This window comes from Physella acuta, unplaced genomic scaffold (genome assembly GCF_028476545.2).
Source record: "Physella acuta isolate Inbredline_101_S28 unplaced genomic scaffold, ASM2847654v3 ptg001550l, whole genome shotgun sequence".
Lineage (NCBI taxonomy): Eukaryota > Metazoa > Mollusca > Gastropoda > Physidae > Physella > Physella acuta.
The window spans coordinates 253,103-274,982 of NW_026733065.1; the positions used below are offsets into that span (position 1 = coordinate 253,103).

General features: G+C 38.1%; 1 protein-coding gene across 1 annotated transcript in view; it reads right to left on the reverse strand.

Annotated features, from left to right (window-relative positions):
* The window catches only part of LOC131928797 (inactive phospholipase C-like protein 2), a 98,883-nt gene that overhangs the window by 18,170 nt on the left and 58,833 nt on the right, over positions 1-21,880 (reverse strand). The window contains exons 7-10 of the mRNA XM_059284925.1: positions 12,058-12,151; positions 5,518-5,635; positions 829-914; positions 62-182 (exon numbers count right to left, since the gene is read on the reverse strand). Of these exons, the coding sequence (XP_059140908.1) occupies positions 62-182; positions 829-914; positions 5,518-5,635; positions 12,058-12,151 (419 nt within the window). The remainder of the gene's footprint in view (positions 1-61; positions 183-828; positions 915-5,517; positions 5,636-12,057; positions 12,152-21,880) is intronic.

Consider the following 21,880-nt stretch of genomic DNA (forward strand, 5'->3'; position numbering starts at 1 on the left):
AATGAAATGGCAAATAAGTTAAAATATATGAGAAATATCTACAATGAAACAAAAGGCTTACTCTGAAGCTGAGAAGGCATGCTCATTGATGGCTTCTATCACTGATTTAAACGAGATCTTGGAAGTGAGGGTGTGGCCATGATAAATTATTGGTTCATCGTTAGGACCGTCCCAACAGTCCACTGTAAAATTAAAACAAGAGTTATGCTCATTTTAGTAACAGGTCATTAGCAAACCATTACAACAGGCAGAACTTAAGCTTCGTTTGAATTAATTATAGTAAGAAATCGTCGTATTCAAGTATTTTGATTTGACACAATTTGACAGCTGTCAATCTAGCCATCTTGATCGACAAATATATGAACTAGAATAATTTGATACAATTTGACAGCTGTCAATCTAGCAATCTTGACAGACTAATGTATGAACTAGAATAATTTGACACTATTTGACAGCTGTCAATCTAGCCATCTAGACAGACTAATGTATGAACTAGAATAATTTGACACAATTTGACAGCTGTCAATCTAGCAATCTTGACAGACTAATGTATGAACTAGAATAATTTGACACAATTTGACAGCTGTCAATCTAGCAATCTTGACAGACTAATGTATGAACTAGAATAATTTGACACTATTTGACAGCTGTCAATCTAGCAATCTTGACAGACTAATGTATGAACTAGAATAATTTGACACAATTTGACAGCTGTCAATCTAGCAATCTTGACAGACTAATGTATGAACTAGAATAATTTGACACAATTTGACAGCTGTCAATCGAGCCATCTTGACAGACTAATGTATGAACAAGAGCTTTACTTACAGTCTATACAACGACAACCTTTTTTGAGGGCTCTAATGTAGCCCTCCACACTCGATGGCCCTTTGAGCTGATCTTCTAATAAATACCTGAAACATACATCAGTATTTATTTGTTGTTTTTTATCTAGGTGCTGTGTTATACTAAATACCTGAAACAGACATCAGTATTTATTTGTTGTTTTTTATCTAGGTGCTGTGTTATACTAAATACCTGAAACATACATCAGTATTTAGATCTATGTGTTGTTTTTTTTATCTAGGTTCTGTGTTATACATACATCAGTATTTATGTGTTGTTTTTTATCTAGGTGCTGTGTTATACATACATCAGTATATTATATTTGTTGTTTTTTATCTAGGTTCTGTGTTATACTAAATACCTGAAACATACATCAGTATTTATGTGTTGTTTTTTATCTAGGTGCTGTGTTATACTAAATACCTGAAACATACATCAGTATTTATGTGTTGTTTTTTAATCTAGGTGCTGTGTTATACATACATCAGTATTTATGTGTTGTTTTTTATCTAGGTGCTGTGTTATACTAAATACCTTAAACACTAAATACCTTTTGTGTTGTTTTTTATCTAGGTGCTGTGACGTCATTTTAGGGGGGGGGGGGGTCTGGCTTATTGTGACGACGTGTGACGGAGGGGAGGGGGGAGGTAAAAATCATTTAAAAAAGCGTGACGTCATTTATGGATGGATGACCCCAAAACAGACATCAAATTTCTTAACTTATTTTCTATGTAGATCCTAAAGTTATACTAAATTACTGAAACAAACATCAAATCAATAAATGTATTTTTATCTAGGCTTTATGATAAAATAAATATAGAAACAGTTATCAAAATTTCAAAATTAATTTTTTAGTAAGTCTTAAGGTACAATGAATAGGCTCTTATCTGATTAAAGACATCAATACATCCACAAATTTTTGAAACTCTCACACATTTTGATGTAAATCATCATCATCAAAATATTATTCCATATAATTAATAAACACACAAGCTAACTTGTAAGTACATTAATATATAACTAATTATTAGATTTATCCCTATCCCTCTCCATAACATAAACCTTAACCACACCTCTAAACTTAATTAGTCACAAACCCAGTCAGTAAATCTTTCTCTGACCTTAATGCTAACTCTCTCTGTGCCAAGAGGTATAGAGCCAATTAGAAATATCAGGTATTTTTAGGTGGGAGGGGTTTTGACAGGGGATAATATGGAGGAGGGGGGTGTAGGGGCGGGTGAAGAAAAAACTATGAACTTTAGAATGAAGTAATATGTTGCTCGTCACATTATGCATTACATTAGCCAATTAATTAACAAGTTACCACAGTATTATTTTAATATATCACAGATATCTGCTACGATTATTCCTGCTTTGTACAACAAACTATTATTGTAACTTAACTCAAAGCCCTCATTTTATTCTAAAAAAAACATATTTTCTTCTTTCATTGATTTTCCATAAACAACCGAATATACATCAATGCTAAAAACCTGAGAATCTAAATCCATCCATCTACACACTTGAGGATTGGTTCAACCTTTTTTTCCCCTGTTATTTGAATACAAATTAAACCTAGCGTGTCATTCAATACTCGACTAAATTAAAACTTTAAAAAAAATTATCTAATGCCAATGCCCCTCTGACACGATCAAATGTAAGATGAGGATTTTCTTATTCGTTTTGTATAACTCAGTTTTATATAGATTGATTTAAACAGATTTTCATTTTTTTGGTTTTTTATTCTATTCTATTATTATATATTTTTTTTCACTTCTGAATATTAAATTCATCTTAGTTTTATTTAAACATAAGGTTTTTGTTTTATTTTAAATTTAAATTAAATTTTTAAATTATCCAGGTAATTGAAGATGACTGTGTATTTTAAATGATCTCACTGTATGGTACAATCAGCTGTGGCACCATTCCAATGTTAGATTTAGACAGTGTTTCCCTGTACGTACCAGGTGTATCAACCTCAGATTTTGTGTACTGACATCAGTAGCGTACGCAGGGGGGGAGCAGGGGGAGCGGCCGCTCCCCCTCTGGCCATTTGCAGCAAAGTGGCGCCTTTTTGAAAACTTTTTAAACTCAAAGTTTTAAACAATGATTTTTGTTAAATAATTATTTTTGGTCGGCACATCTATGTAAATCACAAGATTTCTTTTCATGCAGCAATTAAGCAGAATTGTACTATTCTAGTAGCGTCTACGTTTACAACACGTATTAACAGCTGTATCAAGTTTGTCATTCTAAAAATAACCATTACGATGCATTGCAATTTTTAAAAACCTTTACGTGTAGTACCATTTGGCAAGAGGGGTGTTAAGTTTAAGGCAACTGCATAATGTATTTGCTTAAGAATAATTGATCTAGAAAATATTATACATAAATCTTCACACATAATTACTTTATATATACAGTTTTGATCGTGTAATTAATTTAAAAAAAAATTACAATACAGACACAAATACAACTGATGTGGCATCTCTATTTAAATTTACTTATGGGCAAACTGCGTAGTGGTGGGGACATTTTGACAAGGTCAACAACGTCGTCACGATGAAGTAGTAGTATTATGACAGTTTGGGCGATAGTGATTACGATTACAAATTATATGAAACAGCTGTAAAAAAAATAGTGTCATAATACCACTGCTACTTATTTAAATCTATTTCTGAATCAGTATATATGAGTAATTGAATATGTATGTTTAGAACAGTCATCTAAAAACTGACGCTATGTTCACTCTGTTCACCACACACACTCACACACACTTCACCACCACAATTGTGTAGAGCGACATTAATGTCACACCTAGGTATACACTGGGTTGGATAATTGACCTAAAGTGACCGGACAGTGGTGAATGAAGTTGAACCCCCTCCCCCCCCCCCCCCCCCAACCCACCGTGAACTGATCTGTTAAGTACATTTGGGAAAACGTGTAACGATGTACCAAAGTACCATGCCGCAAGAATCATAGATTTTGAATCAGGTAAAACTCTGTGAATATTGTTTTTGCAATTACCAGTAAAAAGGTGTGTGATCAATACAGTGATCTAACCCATACCTGATCACTATGTTAAAAAAATGATCTTTAAAAAACACATAAAAGCAGTAGTTAATTAGAAGATCTTTGATCTGAACTAAAAGACCGAAAATTTAGTTAAATGTAAGCTATTATTCTGGTTGTTATTCTATAATTTTCAAAGCGTGTTTTTATACCAACTCTGATTTAAAAAACTTTCATTATGCTGTAATACTTTAGCATTTATGATGACGATATATTTAATTCTGATTACAGATAAAACAGAAATTGAAAACACGAATACAGTTAAACAATTATATTACATTTTAAAGTAATTATTGATTTGTTTTGACATTTATAATTAAATATATAAATATATAAATATTTATATTAAGAGCGTGATTATGTCCCCTATTTCGCTTGTCTTAATTAATGTCCCAGGAATTATTATGTAAAATTTTTTTTTACAAGAATTACAAAACAGATTGTGTTGCGTTTATTGATTTTGGTTGTATATATATATATATATATATATATATATATATATATATATATATATATATATATATATATATATATATATATATATATATATTGTTTACATTGATACATTTTTTGTTTTGTCGGCCTACATTGTGTGTTTTTTCTTATTTCTTCAAGTGCTACATACAATTTATTTTACATCATAGCGAAGTAATGACATACAGCTAGTAATTATATATATATATATATATATATATATATATATATATATATATATATATATATATATATATATATATATATATATATATATATATATATATATATATATATATATATATATATATATATATATATATATATATATATATATAAATGTATATAATACACGTGTTAGAACGTGTTAAATATTCGGCGCCTTTTTTTGCTCATTTCGCTCCCCCTACAACGAAAACCTGGATACGCCTCTGACTGACATACACAAACAAACCGACAAGCTTAGGGGAGTTTATTACTGATAGACAGGAGAGTCTAGCCTGACACAATTCCAGAAAAAACAAAACAAAAAATAGGGGAGGTAAATGCTCCCTTCAGGGGAGGCTATCCTCATTAAAATCTATATATGTCTGGCCCAACACTAAATCTTAACCCTGCATGGGTGTTATGTGGTTGATGGGACAATACTTGTGTACTATGTCACCTGGCATTAAAGTAGGGATGGAGGGGGTGTGTCACATAGGGATTGATTTGACAACACAACAATTTGACAATACGACAACATCAAAATCTGACAAACGACAACATCAAAACCTGACAAACGACAACATTATAATCTGACAATACGACAACATTATAATCTGACAATACAACAACATCAAAATCTGACAAACGACAACATTATAATCTGACAATACAACAACATTATAATCTGACAATACAACAATTTGACAATACGACAACATCAAAATCTGACAAACGACAACATTATAATCTGACAATACAACAACATTATAATCTGACAATACAACAACATTATAATCTGATAATACAACAACATTACAACATGACAATACGACAACATTATAATCTAACAATACGCCAACTTTACAATCTGACAATATGACAACATTATAATCTGACAATATGACATTAACTTACGTGTTATGTGAGCTGGCAATAAAATAGTGACTGAGGGGGTGTGTCATGTCCTGGCAAACTGAGATGTGTTCTGGGTCAAACAGGTCACACTCATCAGACAAAAGGTAGGCTGTGAAACCTGGCAATATAAAATGACATTAGAGAGATGATAAAACCTGGCAATATAAAATCACATTCATCAGACAAAATGTGAAACCTGGCAATATAAAATCACATTCATCAGACAAAAGGTAAAACCTGGCAATATAAAATCACATTAGATAGGTCATAAAACCTGGCAATATAAAATCACATTAGAGAGGTCATAAAACCTGGCAATATAAAATCACATTCATTAGACAAAAGGTAGGCTGTGAAACCTGGCAATATAAAATCACATTCATTAGACAAAAGGTAGGCTGTGAAACCTGGCAATATAAAATCACATTCATTAGACAAAAGGTAGGCTGTGAAACCTGGCAATATAAAATCACATTCATTAGACAAAAGGTAGGCTGTGAAACCAGACAATATAAACAATATTAACAATCTCATAGATTTAGTAGAAAATTCAGAAAAATACAAAAGTTTCCGTTGAATTTAATTGGAGGTCAAATTTTAAAAAGATAGAAATACATCAGATGGGATTTAATGGTAAAGTCTGGAAGTAAAAAAATTATCTGTTCCATTTAATTGGATATCAAATTTAAAAAAGGAAAAAAAAAATTTATCAGATGGATTTAGTTTTAAATCTAACAATTAAAACAAGATATAAGATATAATTAGATGCAAATCCTGTAAATCTCAATAAAAATAAGATAAATTCAATCTGGAACATTGGAAATAAATACAGAATAAAAAATAGTAGCTGGGATAGTTTGAGGTTGTAAACTTTACAATCAAACCAACAAAATAGCTGGGATTGTTTAAGGATTGTTCTTGGGCTGTCACAGTCTATGGGATCTAATTCTGCCGATATGGCTAACAACAGGTTGATGTGTTGTGTTGGAGGAAATCCCGTCAAATACTACAAATTAAGAACGGAGAAGAAGAAAACAGAAAGAGAAGAACTCTACTCCTTTGCACTAGGTGCTGGCAATGGAACATAAAAAAATATCAGACGAATCCAGATGCAAAGCGTGACATTAAAAACAAGATCAGATAGAGGCATGTAATTTTAGCAATTTAAAAAAAAAACAGGCAAATGTAGGCGTAAAATTATGGCCATGAAAACTTTTTTTTAATGATGGAGAAATTATTTTCTTTAATTAAAAATGTTTAACTCCATTAAAATAATTCTGTATGTGTCACCAGGAGGGTAGGGAAACAGAACAGGATGTGTCACCATGTAGGAGGGGAAACAGAGAGGGTGTGTCACCATATAGGAGGGGAAACAGAGAGGATGTGTCACCATGTAGGAGGATGTGTCACCATGTAGGAGGATGTGTCACCATGTAGGAGGGGAAACAGAGATGATGTGTCACCATGTAGGTGGATGTGTCACCATGTAGGAGGGGAAACAGAGAGGATGTGTCACCATGTAGGTGGATGTGTCACCATGTAGGAGGATGTGTCACCATGTAGGAGGGGAAACAGAGAGGATGTGTCACCATGTAGGAGGGGAAACAGAGATGATGTGTCACCATGTAGGTGGATGTGTCACCATGTAGGAGGGGAAACAGAGATGATGTGTCACCATGTAGGTGGATGTGTCACCATGTAGGAGGGGAAACAGAGATGATGTGTCACCATGTAGGTGGATGTGTCACCATGTAGGAGGATGTGTCACCATGTAGGAGGGGAAACAGAGAGGATGTGTCACCATGTAGGAGGGGAAACAGAGAGAAAGTGTCACCATGTAGGAGGTGAAACAAAGAGGATGTGTCACCATGTAGGAGGATGTGTCACCATGTAGGAGGATGTGTCACCATGTAGGAGGATGTGTCACCATGTAGAAAGGGAAACAGAGAGGATGTGTCACCATGTAGGAGGGGAAACAGAGAGGGTGTGTCACCATGTAGGAGGGGAAACAGAGAGAAAGTGTCACCATGTAGGAGGTGAAACAGGAGGATGTGTCACCATATAGGAGGTGAAACAGGAGGATGTGTCACCATATAGGAGGATGTGTCAACATGTAGGAGAGGAAACAGAGAGGATGTGTCACCATGTAGGAGGATGTGTCACCATGTAGGAGGGGAAACAGAGATGATGTGTCACCATGTAGGAGGATGTGTCACCATGTAGGAGGGGAAACAGAGAGGATGTGTCACCATGTAGGAGGGGGAAACAGAGAGGATGTGTCACCATGTAGGAGGATGTGTCACCATGTAGAAGGGGAAACAGAGAGGATGTGTCACCATGTAGGAGGGGAAACAGAGAGGATGTGTCACCATGTAGGAGGATGTGTCACCATGTAGGAGGGGGAAACAGAGAGGATGTGTCACCATGTAGGAGGGGAAACAGAGAGGATGTGTCACCATAAAGGAGGGGAAAACAGAGAGGATGTGTCACCATGTAGGAGGTGAAACAGTAGGATGTGTCACCATGTAGGAGGATGTGTCACCATGTAGGAGGGTGTGTCACCATGTAGGAGGGGAAACAGAGAGGATGTGTCACAATGTAGGAGGACGTGTCACCATGTAGCAGGATGTGTCACCATGTAGGAGGGGTAATTAGACCAACTAATCTCCGCAGCATCATCTATCACTGCATCATGTGACAACGTGCGGATACAATTTCATCTCATCATGGCAATGTTATCCGAGTTTTAATCCATCTTGACATTTTTATTCCATCCCTACAATCTTCATTTCATCAATAACATTTTCACTTCATCTCTACAATCTTTATTAAATCTATACATTCTTTATCCCATTTGTTCAATCTCTAACATCTTTATTCTATTTATAACATTTGTATTTAATCTGTAGACCTACCATCTTTATTCCATTTATAACATTTGTATTTAAACTACAGACCTACCATCTTTATTTCACCTTTACCATCTTTATTCCATCTTTAAAAAAATGTATTCCATGTATACTATCTTTACCACATCAATACCATCTTTATTCATCTATGCAATCTAACTAAATTCTCAAATAGCCAATATTGTAGCTGGCTAAATGCTCCTCAAATAGCCAATATTGTAGCTGGCTAAATGCTCCTTAAATAGCCAATATTGTAGCTGGCTAAATGTTCCTCAAGTAACCAATTTTGAAGCTGGCTAAATGCTCTTCAAATAGTCAATCTTGTAGCTGGCTAAATGCTCCTTAAATAGCCAATAGTGTAGCTGGCTAAATGCTCCTTAAATAGCCAATAGTGTAGCTGGCTAAATGCTCCTTAAATAGCCAATAGTGTAGCTGGCTAAATGCTCCTTAAATAGCCAATAGTGTAGCTGGCTAAATGCTCCTTAAATAGCCAATAGTGTAGCTGGCTAAATGCTCCTTAAATAGCCAATAGTGTAGCTGGCTAAATGCTCCTTAAATAGCCAATATTGTGGCTGGCTAAATGCTCCTTAAATAGCCAATAGTGTAGCTGGCTAAATGCTCCTTAAATAGCCAATAGTGTAGCTGGCTAAATGCTCCTTAAATAGCCAATATTGTAGCTGGCTAAATGCTCCTTAAATAGCCAATATTGTGGCTGGCTAAATGCTCCTTAAATAGCCAATAGTGTAGCTGGCTAAATTCTCCTCAAATAGCCAATAGTGTAGCTGGCTAAATGCTCCTTAAATAGCCAATAGTGTAGCTGGCTAAATGCTCCTTAAATAGCCAATAGTGTAGCTGGCTAAATGCTCCTTAAATAGCCAATAGTGTAGCTGGCTAAATGCTCCTTAAATAGCCAATAGTGTAGCTGGCTAAATGCTCCTTAAATAGCCAATAGTGTAGCTGGCTAAATGCTCCTTAAATAGCCAATAGTGTAGCTGGCTAAATTCTTCTCAAATAGCCAATAGTGTAGCTGGCTAAATGCTCCTTAAATAGCCAATAGTGTAGCTGGCTAAATGCTCCTTAAATAGCCAATAGTGTAGCTGGCTAAATGCTCCTTAAATAGCCAATAGTGTAGCTGGCTAAATTCTTCTCAAATAGCCAATAGTGTAGCTGGCTAAATGCTTCTACTCCTAAAATGACACGCTCTGGCTAAAGGCTACAGTTTAACCGTCCCCTACTGTAAAACCCTAGATCTCTAAATACATTCAGGTCAAACGTGCTTTCGAATGGCGATTTAATAATCCGGGCATCTCTTATCTCTGATTTGAAAATGAGATCGATCCTTTCTATATTTAAAAATCAATCAATTAATCCAAAGCTAGAGGCCTACATGGCAATATAAAAATGCAAAACGAGATTGGCAATTTCAATATGAAAGAGCAATTCAAGTTAAACAGCGTAAAGCCAGTCTGGTATAATTTTCTAGCAAATCATTGCATCCGGTGGGTGATTGCACGCTTTTTGATGACGTCATTCCGTTTTTTTTTTTTTTCTTCTCTGTCGAAGTAACGTCAACGACTGTTCTGTTCCTTTCATTCAGTGGTTTTATTTTACCGCTTGATTCTGGGTATTCAAATTCTGCTTGGCTTTTAAAATTTTTAGCACGGAAATGGAAACAGAAGTACTAAAAGCGGACTAACAATGAGGAAAAAAATTAAAAAAAAAACAACAAAAAAAAACGTAGTTAAAATTATTTTTTTTCCCAACAAAGAAAAAACACGGTTACAGTAAACATGCATGAAAGAAGCTCCGTTTTCAAACTACTAAAACAACCATGAAGCGGACATACAGCACATAGAGTATCAGTGTATGGTCTATATTAAGTTGATATGTTTTAGAACACGTATTTCCTCGTGCAACTGTTTATGCTGACCAATTTTCTAATTCAGCCGACTCAGCTTATTTCAGCGGACGATTCACCATTTTCAAAACTACTGAGTTGTTAAGTCAAGGAACTCTCTAAAAGAGGTGTCAATACTGTATATGTGGTGAGGGTGTGTGTGTGTGTGTGGAAGGGGGGGGTGTCAAACTGTCAGTTCTGGCTGGGTGTGTAGGGGTAGGGGGTGTCAAACTGGCTGTCACGACCTTGAGACGGAATAATAAATTGTGACCGAGAGCTCAAGAAATCACGTGACTTCACTGGCTAGACGTTTGTTTCTTTTTTTTTCTCGGCCACCATTGTGAATAAGCCAACGGTAAAGAATATCCATTGCTCCGCTCTCTTCTTTAGCCGGCTTATTGCTTAGCTCTGTTCACTTTGAATAAACCAAATCCTCTCACGCGAGTCTATCCTACGGTCACAATATTTGTCTTGAGGGGCCCACCTTACAGTCTCATCTACAGAGTGTTATTTTACATTCTTATCCATTGCAGCTAATTACGTTTCTAAATGAGCTCATTACTATGTATTGTCTAATAGCAAGTTGACTACTTGATAATTTTAGAAAGGAATTGAGTAGAGGGGGGGGGTGGACTGTTGAAGCATCCAATACAAATTATCCTAAATCGACATTGGTTTAAAGAAAGTTTTCACACAAGTTACGTCTAGGGCTACAGGCCTACAAAACGATACTGCATCAAAGTAATACTCATTAATTAAATGTATATACATTTGCTATACGTGTGTTATTTTCTCTTAAAAAGATGTTTGGAGAAAAAATGTATCACAATGCCTCCTCCCCCCCCCCCCCCCCCTTTAAACTAACAATAATCGTTGAATGGTCGTACAAATAAAAAAAAAATAACAGTAATTCAAATAAAACTACATTGTACTTCAGGATAAAGCAATATTGAGTCAGCGTGGCCGAAAATCGATTAGTAATTTAAATGCTGTCAGAGGCGTCAAATGTTTAAAGGCTGACAGAGGCGTCAACTGTAGTTTAGCGTGAAATGAAATGAATAAAAAAAACGACCTGCCAGTTCATGTGACCATGTTATGATTGGTTAACTGTCAAAACGGGAGAGGTGACAAGCATGGGGTGGTAAGGGGGGGGGGGGGTGAGACGGGGAGAGTTCATTAAATATGAATTGAACCTCCAGACACTATTATACGCGCTTGATCTAAGCTGTACTTATTTAACATAGGGTAAGAGTTACCAAGATGGTGGTTGGGTTTGAATTTCCTATAGGTTTTAGGCAGTAGCTGAAGGGTTTGTTCTACAGTTAGCTACTGGCGTAAGCCATGATATATGGGCGTTAGTAATACGTCACTTGGTTGACCAGTAAATTCACTTAAAATTGGTTTCTTATTTCAGACTATAGGGCAGATGAAGTAGTTCGTGTTTCTAGCCTCGGCATATGAAGGTCAGCGCTATGCTTAGAAGCAGTTGCTTTCCCTAACGTGAGTCAGGTACCCATTAGAACTGGGTCGACTCAAGGACATCGGTTACCGAGATCCAAATTCGAGACTTTCGGGCTAACATACAAGCTCTCTATCACCCTTCATACATTTAACTCCGTCGTATAGTTACCATACAATTTAAACCATTATTTTTAAAGCTCAAAAGATAAGATATTTTTTTTAACAAAGTAAAAAATCTAAGACGCTGATGTGCAGCGAATAAAACCAGCTCACCATCAATGCCCAGTTGACCTTTCCTCCTGCCCTCCTGGGTCGGTTCAAATTTGTTGATAATCTCCAAACATTTGTCTTTGGTCACACGCTGCATCTAAAAGTAAACAGAGATGGCTGATATTTAGGGCATGTGACAGTATGGTTAATTACTGTAACGGTAGGGTAAGGTTAGGGTATAATGTGGTTAAGTATTACTATTGGAACGGTAAAGGTAGGACATGGTTAGGGTTAGATCAGAGGCGAGATGGGGAAATCTTTTATTTTTTGTTTCACAGACAGACAGACAGACAGACAGACAGACAAACAGACAGACAGACAGACAGACAGACAGACAGACAGACAGACAGACAGACAGATACACACGCACACACACACACACAAACATAATCATACACATAAACATAAATATATATATACATATATATATATATATATATATATATATATATATATATATATATATATATATATATATATATATATATATATATATATATATATATATATATATAATTTAGAGCCTTGTGCCTCTGTATGTATATTTGTGAAAGACATGGTTAGAGTAAAAAAAAAACTCGATTTTATCGCCGTTGTGTAATATTAAAAGTGTTTATTTCTTTACTAAAATCTCAAGTGATAATTAAAAAACTCAATACTAATCATTTTAAAACTAAATTTTCATTTTACAACTAATCTTTCTGATTGACGTAATATGCAAAGAACAAAATTATAATATATGTATATATATATATATATATATATATATATATATATATATATATATATATATATATATATATATATATAAAGAGTGATGTAGATATAGATATATATAAAGAGAAATATATGCTCGCCCTGGACCCTAGCTACGCCACCGCATTACAAAGAGAAACCAAAATGGCCAGCTGAAATGTGGGAATTCCCTAAGCCCAGCTGGCTGTAATGTTGTTGTTCATGACACCAAGACGAATGGCCACAGTGCAGACGGCCACAAGAACGCCGACCATAATACAGTGACCACAGGAACAGGCGACCTTTACGACATCCCATGTTGACCATCAATCCTCACCCACCCTCCCTTGATATACCGCCTTCTTGAGAAATAACAGACTCCTCTTCTCTACCCCCCCCCTCCCCCCTGTTAACCGCCGTCTCCAAATTGAACTTCACACTCTAATGTTAGGAAAAAAGGAAGCGACGAACTTTTCACACCAACGGCTTCAAACACTGAGTTAAAAAAAAAATCATCACTTTCAACCCATTAGCATAATCTCCCCTTGTTAAATAGGCCTACTTTACAAGAAAATGAAAGTAATTTATTTCATTCATAAATATTTCACCCCAGGTAAATGCCATTATCGTGCGATGGAGGGGGTGGGAAGGGGAGTTTAATGAGACAGCAGGACGACGTTTATCGAGTGGTGGGTGGAGTAATTGGGGACGAGGGAAGCGTAGAGGCTAAAAATAGACATTTTCATTCACGACAGCCGGGGAAAAAAACAACCGACTATAACAATAGGTTTGAGAGAGGTTTGTTTTGTTGATTGACCAGTTGCGGGAAGTGTTTGACGACAATGGAGTGGGAAGATGAGTTGTCGTCCGTGATTATATCACGGAAGGTCGATTATCACACGGCTGTTTATATCACGGGCTGTTTAATTACATCGCGGCTGTTTGAGTATATCACAGCTGTTTGATTATATCACGGCTGTTTAATTATACCACGCTGTTCGAGTAAGCTAAATCATGGCTGTTTGAGGATATCAGAGCTATGTAATTATATTACGGCTGTTTAATTATACCACGGCTGTTTGATTACATAACGGCTGTTGAGTATATCTCAGCTGTTTGATTATATCACAGACGTTTGTTTATATCACGGCTGTTAACGACAGATGCTGGGATTTTATTCAACTGGGAAGTAAATAAGGATGTGATGATTGACGCTAGCAAGCTAGTCTTGTAGGCTTTCAGACTAAACAGTTCTAAGAAATCTTTATATATATATATATATATATATATATATATATATATATATATATATATATATATATATATATATATATATATGTATGTGTGTATATAAACACAGTCATCAACCAAGTAGAGAAAAAAATTCATGTATTAGAACAAGCGAGCTATTCCACTGATCATGTCCAGATGACCAAACTAGCCAGAGGTCAGTCTAACCCACCGCAGCACTTGGTCAACTCAAAAGGCAGCTGGCGATGGCCGTCCATAAATGGGATCAGACGAGAAAACAGCAGCCGGCCTTGAGACGCCCCAGATCCTTTCTACGCCACTAATTCTGTATGATCCCATGCGCCAAGGCAGGCCCGCCTGTTGAGGTGTGAATCCTTTTACCCCATTTTTTAAAAACGTGTTCTGTTGTTTGATTCTATCAATAATACAATTGAACTCTGGAAAAAAAATGGTATGGGTTTAAACCTTTTAATTCGTCAAATGTATTTTTCTGATCTTTTGAAAGCTGCACCTCAAAATTTAAAATAAAGCAAAAATATTTTTACACAGGGATCCTTCGGTAAGCATTTGGCAGTAAGATATTTTGTCTGAGGTATTTTTTTTCACGATATCTTATGTCTATGCTATCCTTTGTCTAATATATCCTTTGTCCTTATATATTTTGTAATGAGATATTTAGTCCGTGAGATCATTTTTCCTGAGATCATTTGTTCTTGTGATATTTTAGTCTGGGATATGAGATGAGATGATTTGTCTTGAGATCTTTTGTCCATGATGTCATTTGTCTTGAGATAATTTGCCATCGGCATATTTTGTCTGGGAGATTTTGTCCTGGGATCATTTGTCCTGAGATCATTTGTCCTGAGATCATTTGTCCTGAGATCATTTGTCCTGAGATAATTTGTCCTGGGATCATTTGTCCTAAGATTATATGTCCTGAGATCATTTGTCCTGAGATCATTTGTCCTGATATCATTTGTCCTGAGATCATTTGTCCTGATATCATTTGTCCTGAGATCATTTGTCCTGAGATCGCGTGTCCTGAGATCACGTGTCTATCACACAGTAATGTGTACAACCCAAACCCCTACAGAAAATAACTAAAAGACAGACACGGACTCAGACAGACAGCTGATGTGAAGACAGACACTGAAGTCTAGACATAGAAAAAAAGGATGGCAGACAGAGTGGAAGAAGATGGTCAAGCCACCAAAGCCATTTGGATGCTTCCATGGTTTTAACATTAAATGTTTTAACTTCAACAAGCACATTCTTAAATTCTTTCAAGTCAAATTAGGAATTTAACTACCGTATCGAATATGTAACGCATACATTAGTTTAAAGCATGTGTTGGTATAGAATGACTTCGGGTGTTAGAAGGCCCTGTGTACAATTGTTGAGAGCATTTGGTTTATGTGAAAATATATCAAAGAGGAGTAACTCCAGGAAACAAAACAAAAAATTCCCCTTTAAAGCACACGCTAGACAAAAAGTCAAGGTATGGTACAAGGACAAAATAAAAAATGACTTTGGAATGTCAATATAAAAGCCGAAGTCAAAAAATAATTCTTCCGAAAAAATGTATCTTTGGGAGGGAGGGGAGGTAATTTTTTCCCGTTAAACTAGGTTAAATGGAGTTGTCATAATTCACTATCCAGCTTTAACCGCTGTCTAGACGCATACCGCTGGATGAAGTGGGAGTAGCGTCCCTTTGGTGTTGTCGAACGGATGCTCCGTGGAGAGCCGGGTCAAACATTGGGGGGGGGGGGGGGGTCCTCAGACCAAACAGGATGTCCCCCGGCCTGCGCTGGTTGGGACAACACGACAGCCCCCTGTCCACACAGCCGGGACATTTTTCCCCCTGTTCGCGACTGGGTTCAAACATGCGACCTCCATAAAAATAGACACTCGTCTTTAATTACGCAGTCTAAATTTAGCTCGTTTATTCGGATATTTTAAAATCAATAATAACAAAATCATTCACGTATCTAATGTTTTTTTTCTTTCAGTTGAGGAATAGATAAAAATAATCTTGTTCCTAGACCTGATAATCCATTCCTAGATGAAGAGGAGTTCAGCTATTTTGAGATGACTGTGAACTGTGATTAGTAAGTAAACAACGATAAGACGCCTTCATTTTTTATCAATCAAACCCTCAGCATATTCATAGAACCCTTAATATGGCAACCCAATTCGAAACACCAGGCTAACTTGCGTGCACTCTACCTCTCGAGCACACCACCACGCTGCTCGTTATATTTTTTAAACTATAGATTAAGAATAAAGTTCCCCTATCACACATAACGATCAATAGTGCAGATGAAGTAGAGTTCACGTTAAAAAAACAAGTTAATAAAAAGTCTAGTGACAATTTAAGCGCAATTTCCTTATGTTATCCATAACGCCTTTACTTTCTATAACGTGATCGCAAGGGTTCCCACTCCGGGACTTTATGCGGTCTCGAATTCCGAAAAGAGCGAGACTGACAGTACCTAGTACCACATGAGGACAGTACCCAGTGCCACATGAAGACAGTACCCAGTGCCACATGAGGACAGTACCCAGTACCACATGAAGACAGTACCCAGTGCCACATGAAGACAGTACCCAGTGCCACATGAAGACAGTACCCAGTGCCACATGAGGGCAGTACCCAGTGCCACATGAAGACAGTACCCAGTGCCACATGAAGACAGTACCCAGTGCCACATAAAGACAGTACCCAGTGCCACATAAAGACAGTACCCAGTGCCACATGAAGACAGTACCCAGTGCCACATAAAGACAGTACCCAGTGCCACATAAAGACAGTACCCAGTGCCACATGAAGACAGTACCCAGTGCCACATGAAGACAGTACCCAGTGCCACATGAAGACAGTACCCAGTACCACGCGAGGACAGTACCCAGTGCCACATGAAGACAGTACCCAGTACCACATGAAGACAGTACCCAGTGCCACATGAAGACAGTACCCAGTGCCACATGAAGACAGTACCCAGTGCCACATGAGGGCAGTACCCAGTGCCACATGAAGACAGTACCCAGTGCCACATGAAGACAGTACCCAGTGCCACATAAAGACAGTACCCAGTGCCACATAAAGACAGTACCCAGTGCCACATGAAGACAGTACCCAGTGCCACATAAAGACAGTACCCAGTGCCACACGAAGACAGTACCCAGTGCCACATGAAGACAGTACCCAGTGCCACATGAAGACAGTACCCAGTGCCACATGAAGACAGTACGCAGTGCTAGATGAAGACAGTACCCAGTGCCACATGAAGACAGTACCCAGTGCCACATAAAGACAGTACCCAGTGCCACATGAAGACAGTACCCAGTGCCACATGAGGACAGTACCCAGTGCCACATGAAGACAGTACCCAGTGCCATATGAGGACAGTACCCAGTGCCACATGAAGACAGTACCCAGTGCCACATGAAGACAGTACGCAGTGCTAGATGAAGACAGTACCCAGTGCCACATGAAGACAGTACCCAGTGCCACATGAAGACAGTACCCAGTGCCACATGAGGACAGTACCCAGTGCCACATGAAGACAGTACCCAGTGCCATATGAGGACAGTACCCAGTGCCACATGAAGACAGTACCCAGTGCCACATGAAGACAGTACGCAGTGCTAGATGAAGACAGTACCCAGTGCCACATGAGGACAGTACCCAGTGCCACATGAAGACAGTACCCAGTACCACGCGAGGACAGTACCCAGTACCACATGAAGACAGTACCCAGTGCCACATGAAGACAGTACCCAGTGCCACATGAAGACAGTACCCAGTGCCACATGAAGACAGTACCCAGTACCACATGAAGACAGTACCCAGTGCCACATAAAGACAGTACCCAGTGCCACATAAAGACAGTACCCAGTGCCACATGAAGACAGTACCCAGTGCCACATGAAGACAGTACCCAGTGCCACATGAAGACAGTACCCAGTGCTAGATTAGGACATTACCCAGTGCCACATGAAGACAGTACCCAGTGCCACATGAAGACAGTACCCAGTGCCACATGAAGACAGTACCCAGTACCACGCGAGGACAGTACCCAGTGCTAGATTAGGACATTACCCAGTGCCACATGAAGACAGTACCCAGTGCCACATGAAGACAGTACCCAGTGCCACATGAAGACAGTACCCAGTGCTAGATTAGGACATTACCCAGTGCCACATGAAGACAGTACCCAGTGCCACATGAAGACAGTACCCAGTGCCACATGAAGACAGTACCCAGTGCCACATGAAGACAGTACCCAGTGCCACATGAAGACAGTACCCAGTACCACGCGAGGACAGTACCCAGTGCCACATGAAGACAGTACCCAGTGCCACATGAAGACAGTACCCAGTGCCACATAAAGACAGTACCCAGTGCCACATGAAGACAGTACCCAGTGCTAGATGAGGACAGTACCCAGTGCTAGATGAGGAAGCACTCACATGAAGACAGTACCCAGTACCACATGATGAAGCACTCACCCGTCTACGGGAGAAGACAACTCAAGTGACGAGGCCCTACTTTAGTCAATTGAGCACCCACCGACCGTCTGCTGAGTCAAGTTGAGGACAGGCAATTTAGTGTATTTATTCTTCACACAACTCGCTAAAATCACACTCTGTGTGTGTGGGAAGAAGGGGGGGGGGGGGGCGGAATGGTCGACACACCAACCTCTCACCCCCCCCCCACCCACCCCCCACCTTTACGTTCAAACGTCAGCTTTATCTTTAAAATTGTATTGAAGTTCAAAGGGCACGGTGATGACAATCGTGTGAATCGCAGCCCGGAGTTGACGTCATGAAATGTCTACAGACAAGGGTATTGCAGGTGATGTGTGGATGTATGTGGGTGTGGAATGTTTGTGTGTGTGGGCGGTGTGTGTGTGTGGGCGGTGTGTGTGTGTGGGCGGTGTGTGTGGGCGGTGTGTGTTTGGCCGTTGTGTGTGTGGGGGGGGGGGGCGGTGTGTTTGGCCGTTGTGTGTGTGTGGGGGGGGGGGGCGGTGTGTGTTTGGCCGTTGTGTGTGTGGTGGAGGGCGATGTGTGTTGGCCGTTGTGTGTGTGTGGTCGTTAAGTGTGTGGGCGGTGTGTGTAAATATGGGGGATGAGTGTTTGGCCGTTGTGTGGGCTTGTGTGTGTGAATGTGGGCGGAGTGTGTTTGGCCGTTGTGTGTGTGTGAGGCCGTTATGTGTGTGGGCGGTCCGTGTGAATGTAGGCGGTGTGTATGTGTGGGGGGATATTTGAGAGGGAGGGAGAAGTCAGCAATTCATAGCTGTGTCTGCTAACCTCGGTTAGCGTACTTGGGCTTTTAGGTATTTAAATTTTAAATTATTATTATTATTTTTTTTTTAATTTAAATTTTAAAAGTGTTTCCGTCTGGTCTATGATCAACAATAGGGACTAATTTGATTTAACGCGAAATGGGAAAAACGGGTATATACCTTTAACAGTATATCATTTGTCATTGTATTGCTTACTTGTTTTAATATAAATCAAAACTCTATAAAAGTAATTTAGATACAAAAGTAGACCTACAAAGAAGAGTATTTTTTTCCTCAATTTTCACAATTTCAACTATTAGATTCACACATTTTTTAAAACACTACTGATGTACAAGATATTTGTTTACTTCAGACTGTTGCCTCCCCTTGAACTAACTAAACAAAAAGATGCCGGTAACAATTTTTATCTCCCCTCCTCCCTCCCACACCCAACCATCTCACTGACTCTAAAAATAAAATTCTAATCTGATTAGCATGTTGTAAAGAGTTAATTAACGAAGACAGGCTAATGAAAGGACAACTTTTACATTCCATTGATCCAAATGCACTTTTTTTTTTTTTTTTTTTTTTTTAATTAGTACTTTAAAATCTTCACTACAAATCTCTACACAGTTTTCACATAACGAAAACAAGACTGCATATTTTTATAGGTTCTTGAAGAGAAAAAAACACGCCATTTTCTCTAGGTCATTGTTATTCCCCACAGCGGGATTTACCATAGGCAGACACTTCTGAAGAAAGCAATAACAAGACTTAATGGGACCGTCCCACCGGTCAACTTGAAACCCGGTCACGATGACCTGGAAATATGGGCCAGAGTAGACGCTACGTAATGAGCAGTTGTGTTGTTTTTTAAATGCAGATTTAATTTTTCTTCCCGGAAAAAGATGAGTGAACGGCTTTAAAAAAAAGATCAGCTTTGTGGATATTGCTACAGTAGATTAAGATCAAAATGGAATATTTTTTTTTTCAATTAAGCGTTAAGAGGTCGTATTTCCGAAGATTTTTTAATATCTAAAACTGATGCTAAGAAAATCAATAACAGGTTTCGTAACAGAAACCGTTTTACTTGAATGATTCGTTAAAGTCGGTTAAACAAGATTGTATTTCTAGAACATTTTAAACGAAAATTAATGGGCAAGAACATTTTGATTAGAGGCGTTTACATTTGCAAGGATTTTTGGTTTAGAAGCTATTAGATTTGCAAGTACATTTGGTTTAGATGTATTACATTTGCAAGCACGTTTGGTTTGAAGGTAATACCTTTGCAATTACATTTTGATTAGAGGCTATTACATTTGCAAGCACATTTGGGATGGAGGCTATTACATTTGCAAGCACATTTGAGATGGAGCCTATTACATTTGCAATTACATTTGGTTTAGAGGCTATTACATTTGCAAGCACATTTGGGATGGAGGCTATTACATTTGCAAGCACATTTGGTTTAGAGGCTATTACATTTGCAAGCACATTTGGTTTAGAGGCTATTACATTTGCAAGCACATTTGAGATGGAGGCTATTACATTTGCAAGCACATTTGAGATGGAGCCTATTACATTTGCAAGCACATTTGGGATGGAGGCTATTACATTTGCAAGCACATTTGAGATGGAGGCTATTACATGTGCAAGCACATTTGGTTTAGAGGCTATTACATTTGCAAGCACATTTGGGATGGAGGCTATTACATTTGCAAGCACATTTGAGATGGAGGCTATTACATTTGCAAGCACATTTGAGATGGAGCCTATTACATTTGCAAGCACATTTGGGATGGAGGCTATTACATTTGCAAGCACATTTGAGATGGAGGCTATTACATTTGCAAGCACATTTGAGATGGAGCCTATTACATTTGCAAGCACATTTGGGATGGAGGCTATTACATTTGCAAGCACATTTGAGATGGAGGCTATTACATGTGCAAGCACATTTGGTTTAGAGGCTATTACATTTGCAAGCACATTTGGGATGGAGGCTATTACATTTGCAAGCACATTTGAGATGGAGGCTATTACATTTGCAAGCACATTTGAGATGGAGGCTATTACATGTGCAAGCACATTTGGTTTAGAGGCTATTACATTTGCAAGCACATTTGGGATGGAGGCTATTACATTTGCAAGCACATTTGAGATGGAGGCTATTACATTTGCAAGCACATTTGGGATGGAGGCTATTACATTTGCACGCACATTTGGGATGGAGGCTATTACATTTGCAAGCACATTTGAGATGGAGGCTATTACATTTGCAAGCACATTTGAGATGGAGGCTATTACATTGGTTTAGAGGCTATTACATTGGTTTAGAGGCTATTACATTTGGTTAAGCCTTGTGTTTACAATCTGTTCTAAATGCTAGATCATTTTGTTTACATATGTGTTCTAAGACATTCTGAACAAGAACATTTTCATGTTGGTATATTCTTAGTGAGGTTAATTTAACTTTCAAGAATGAATTTTGGAATGGGAGGGGGGGGGGGGGTGGCGTCGCGGCTGCATTGTAGAGCTTACGAGTGCTAACC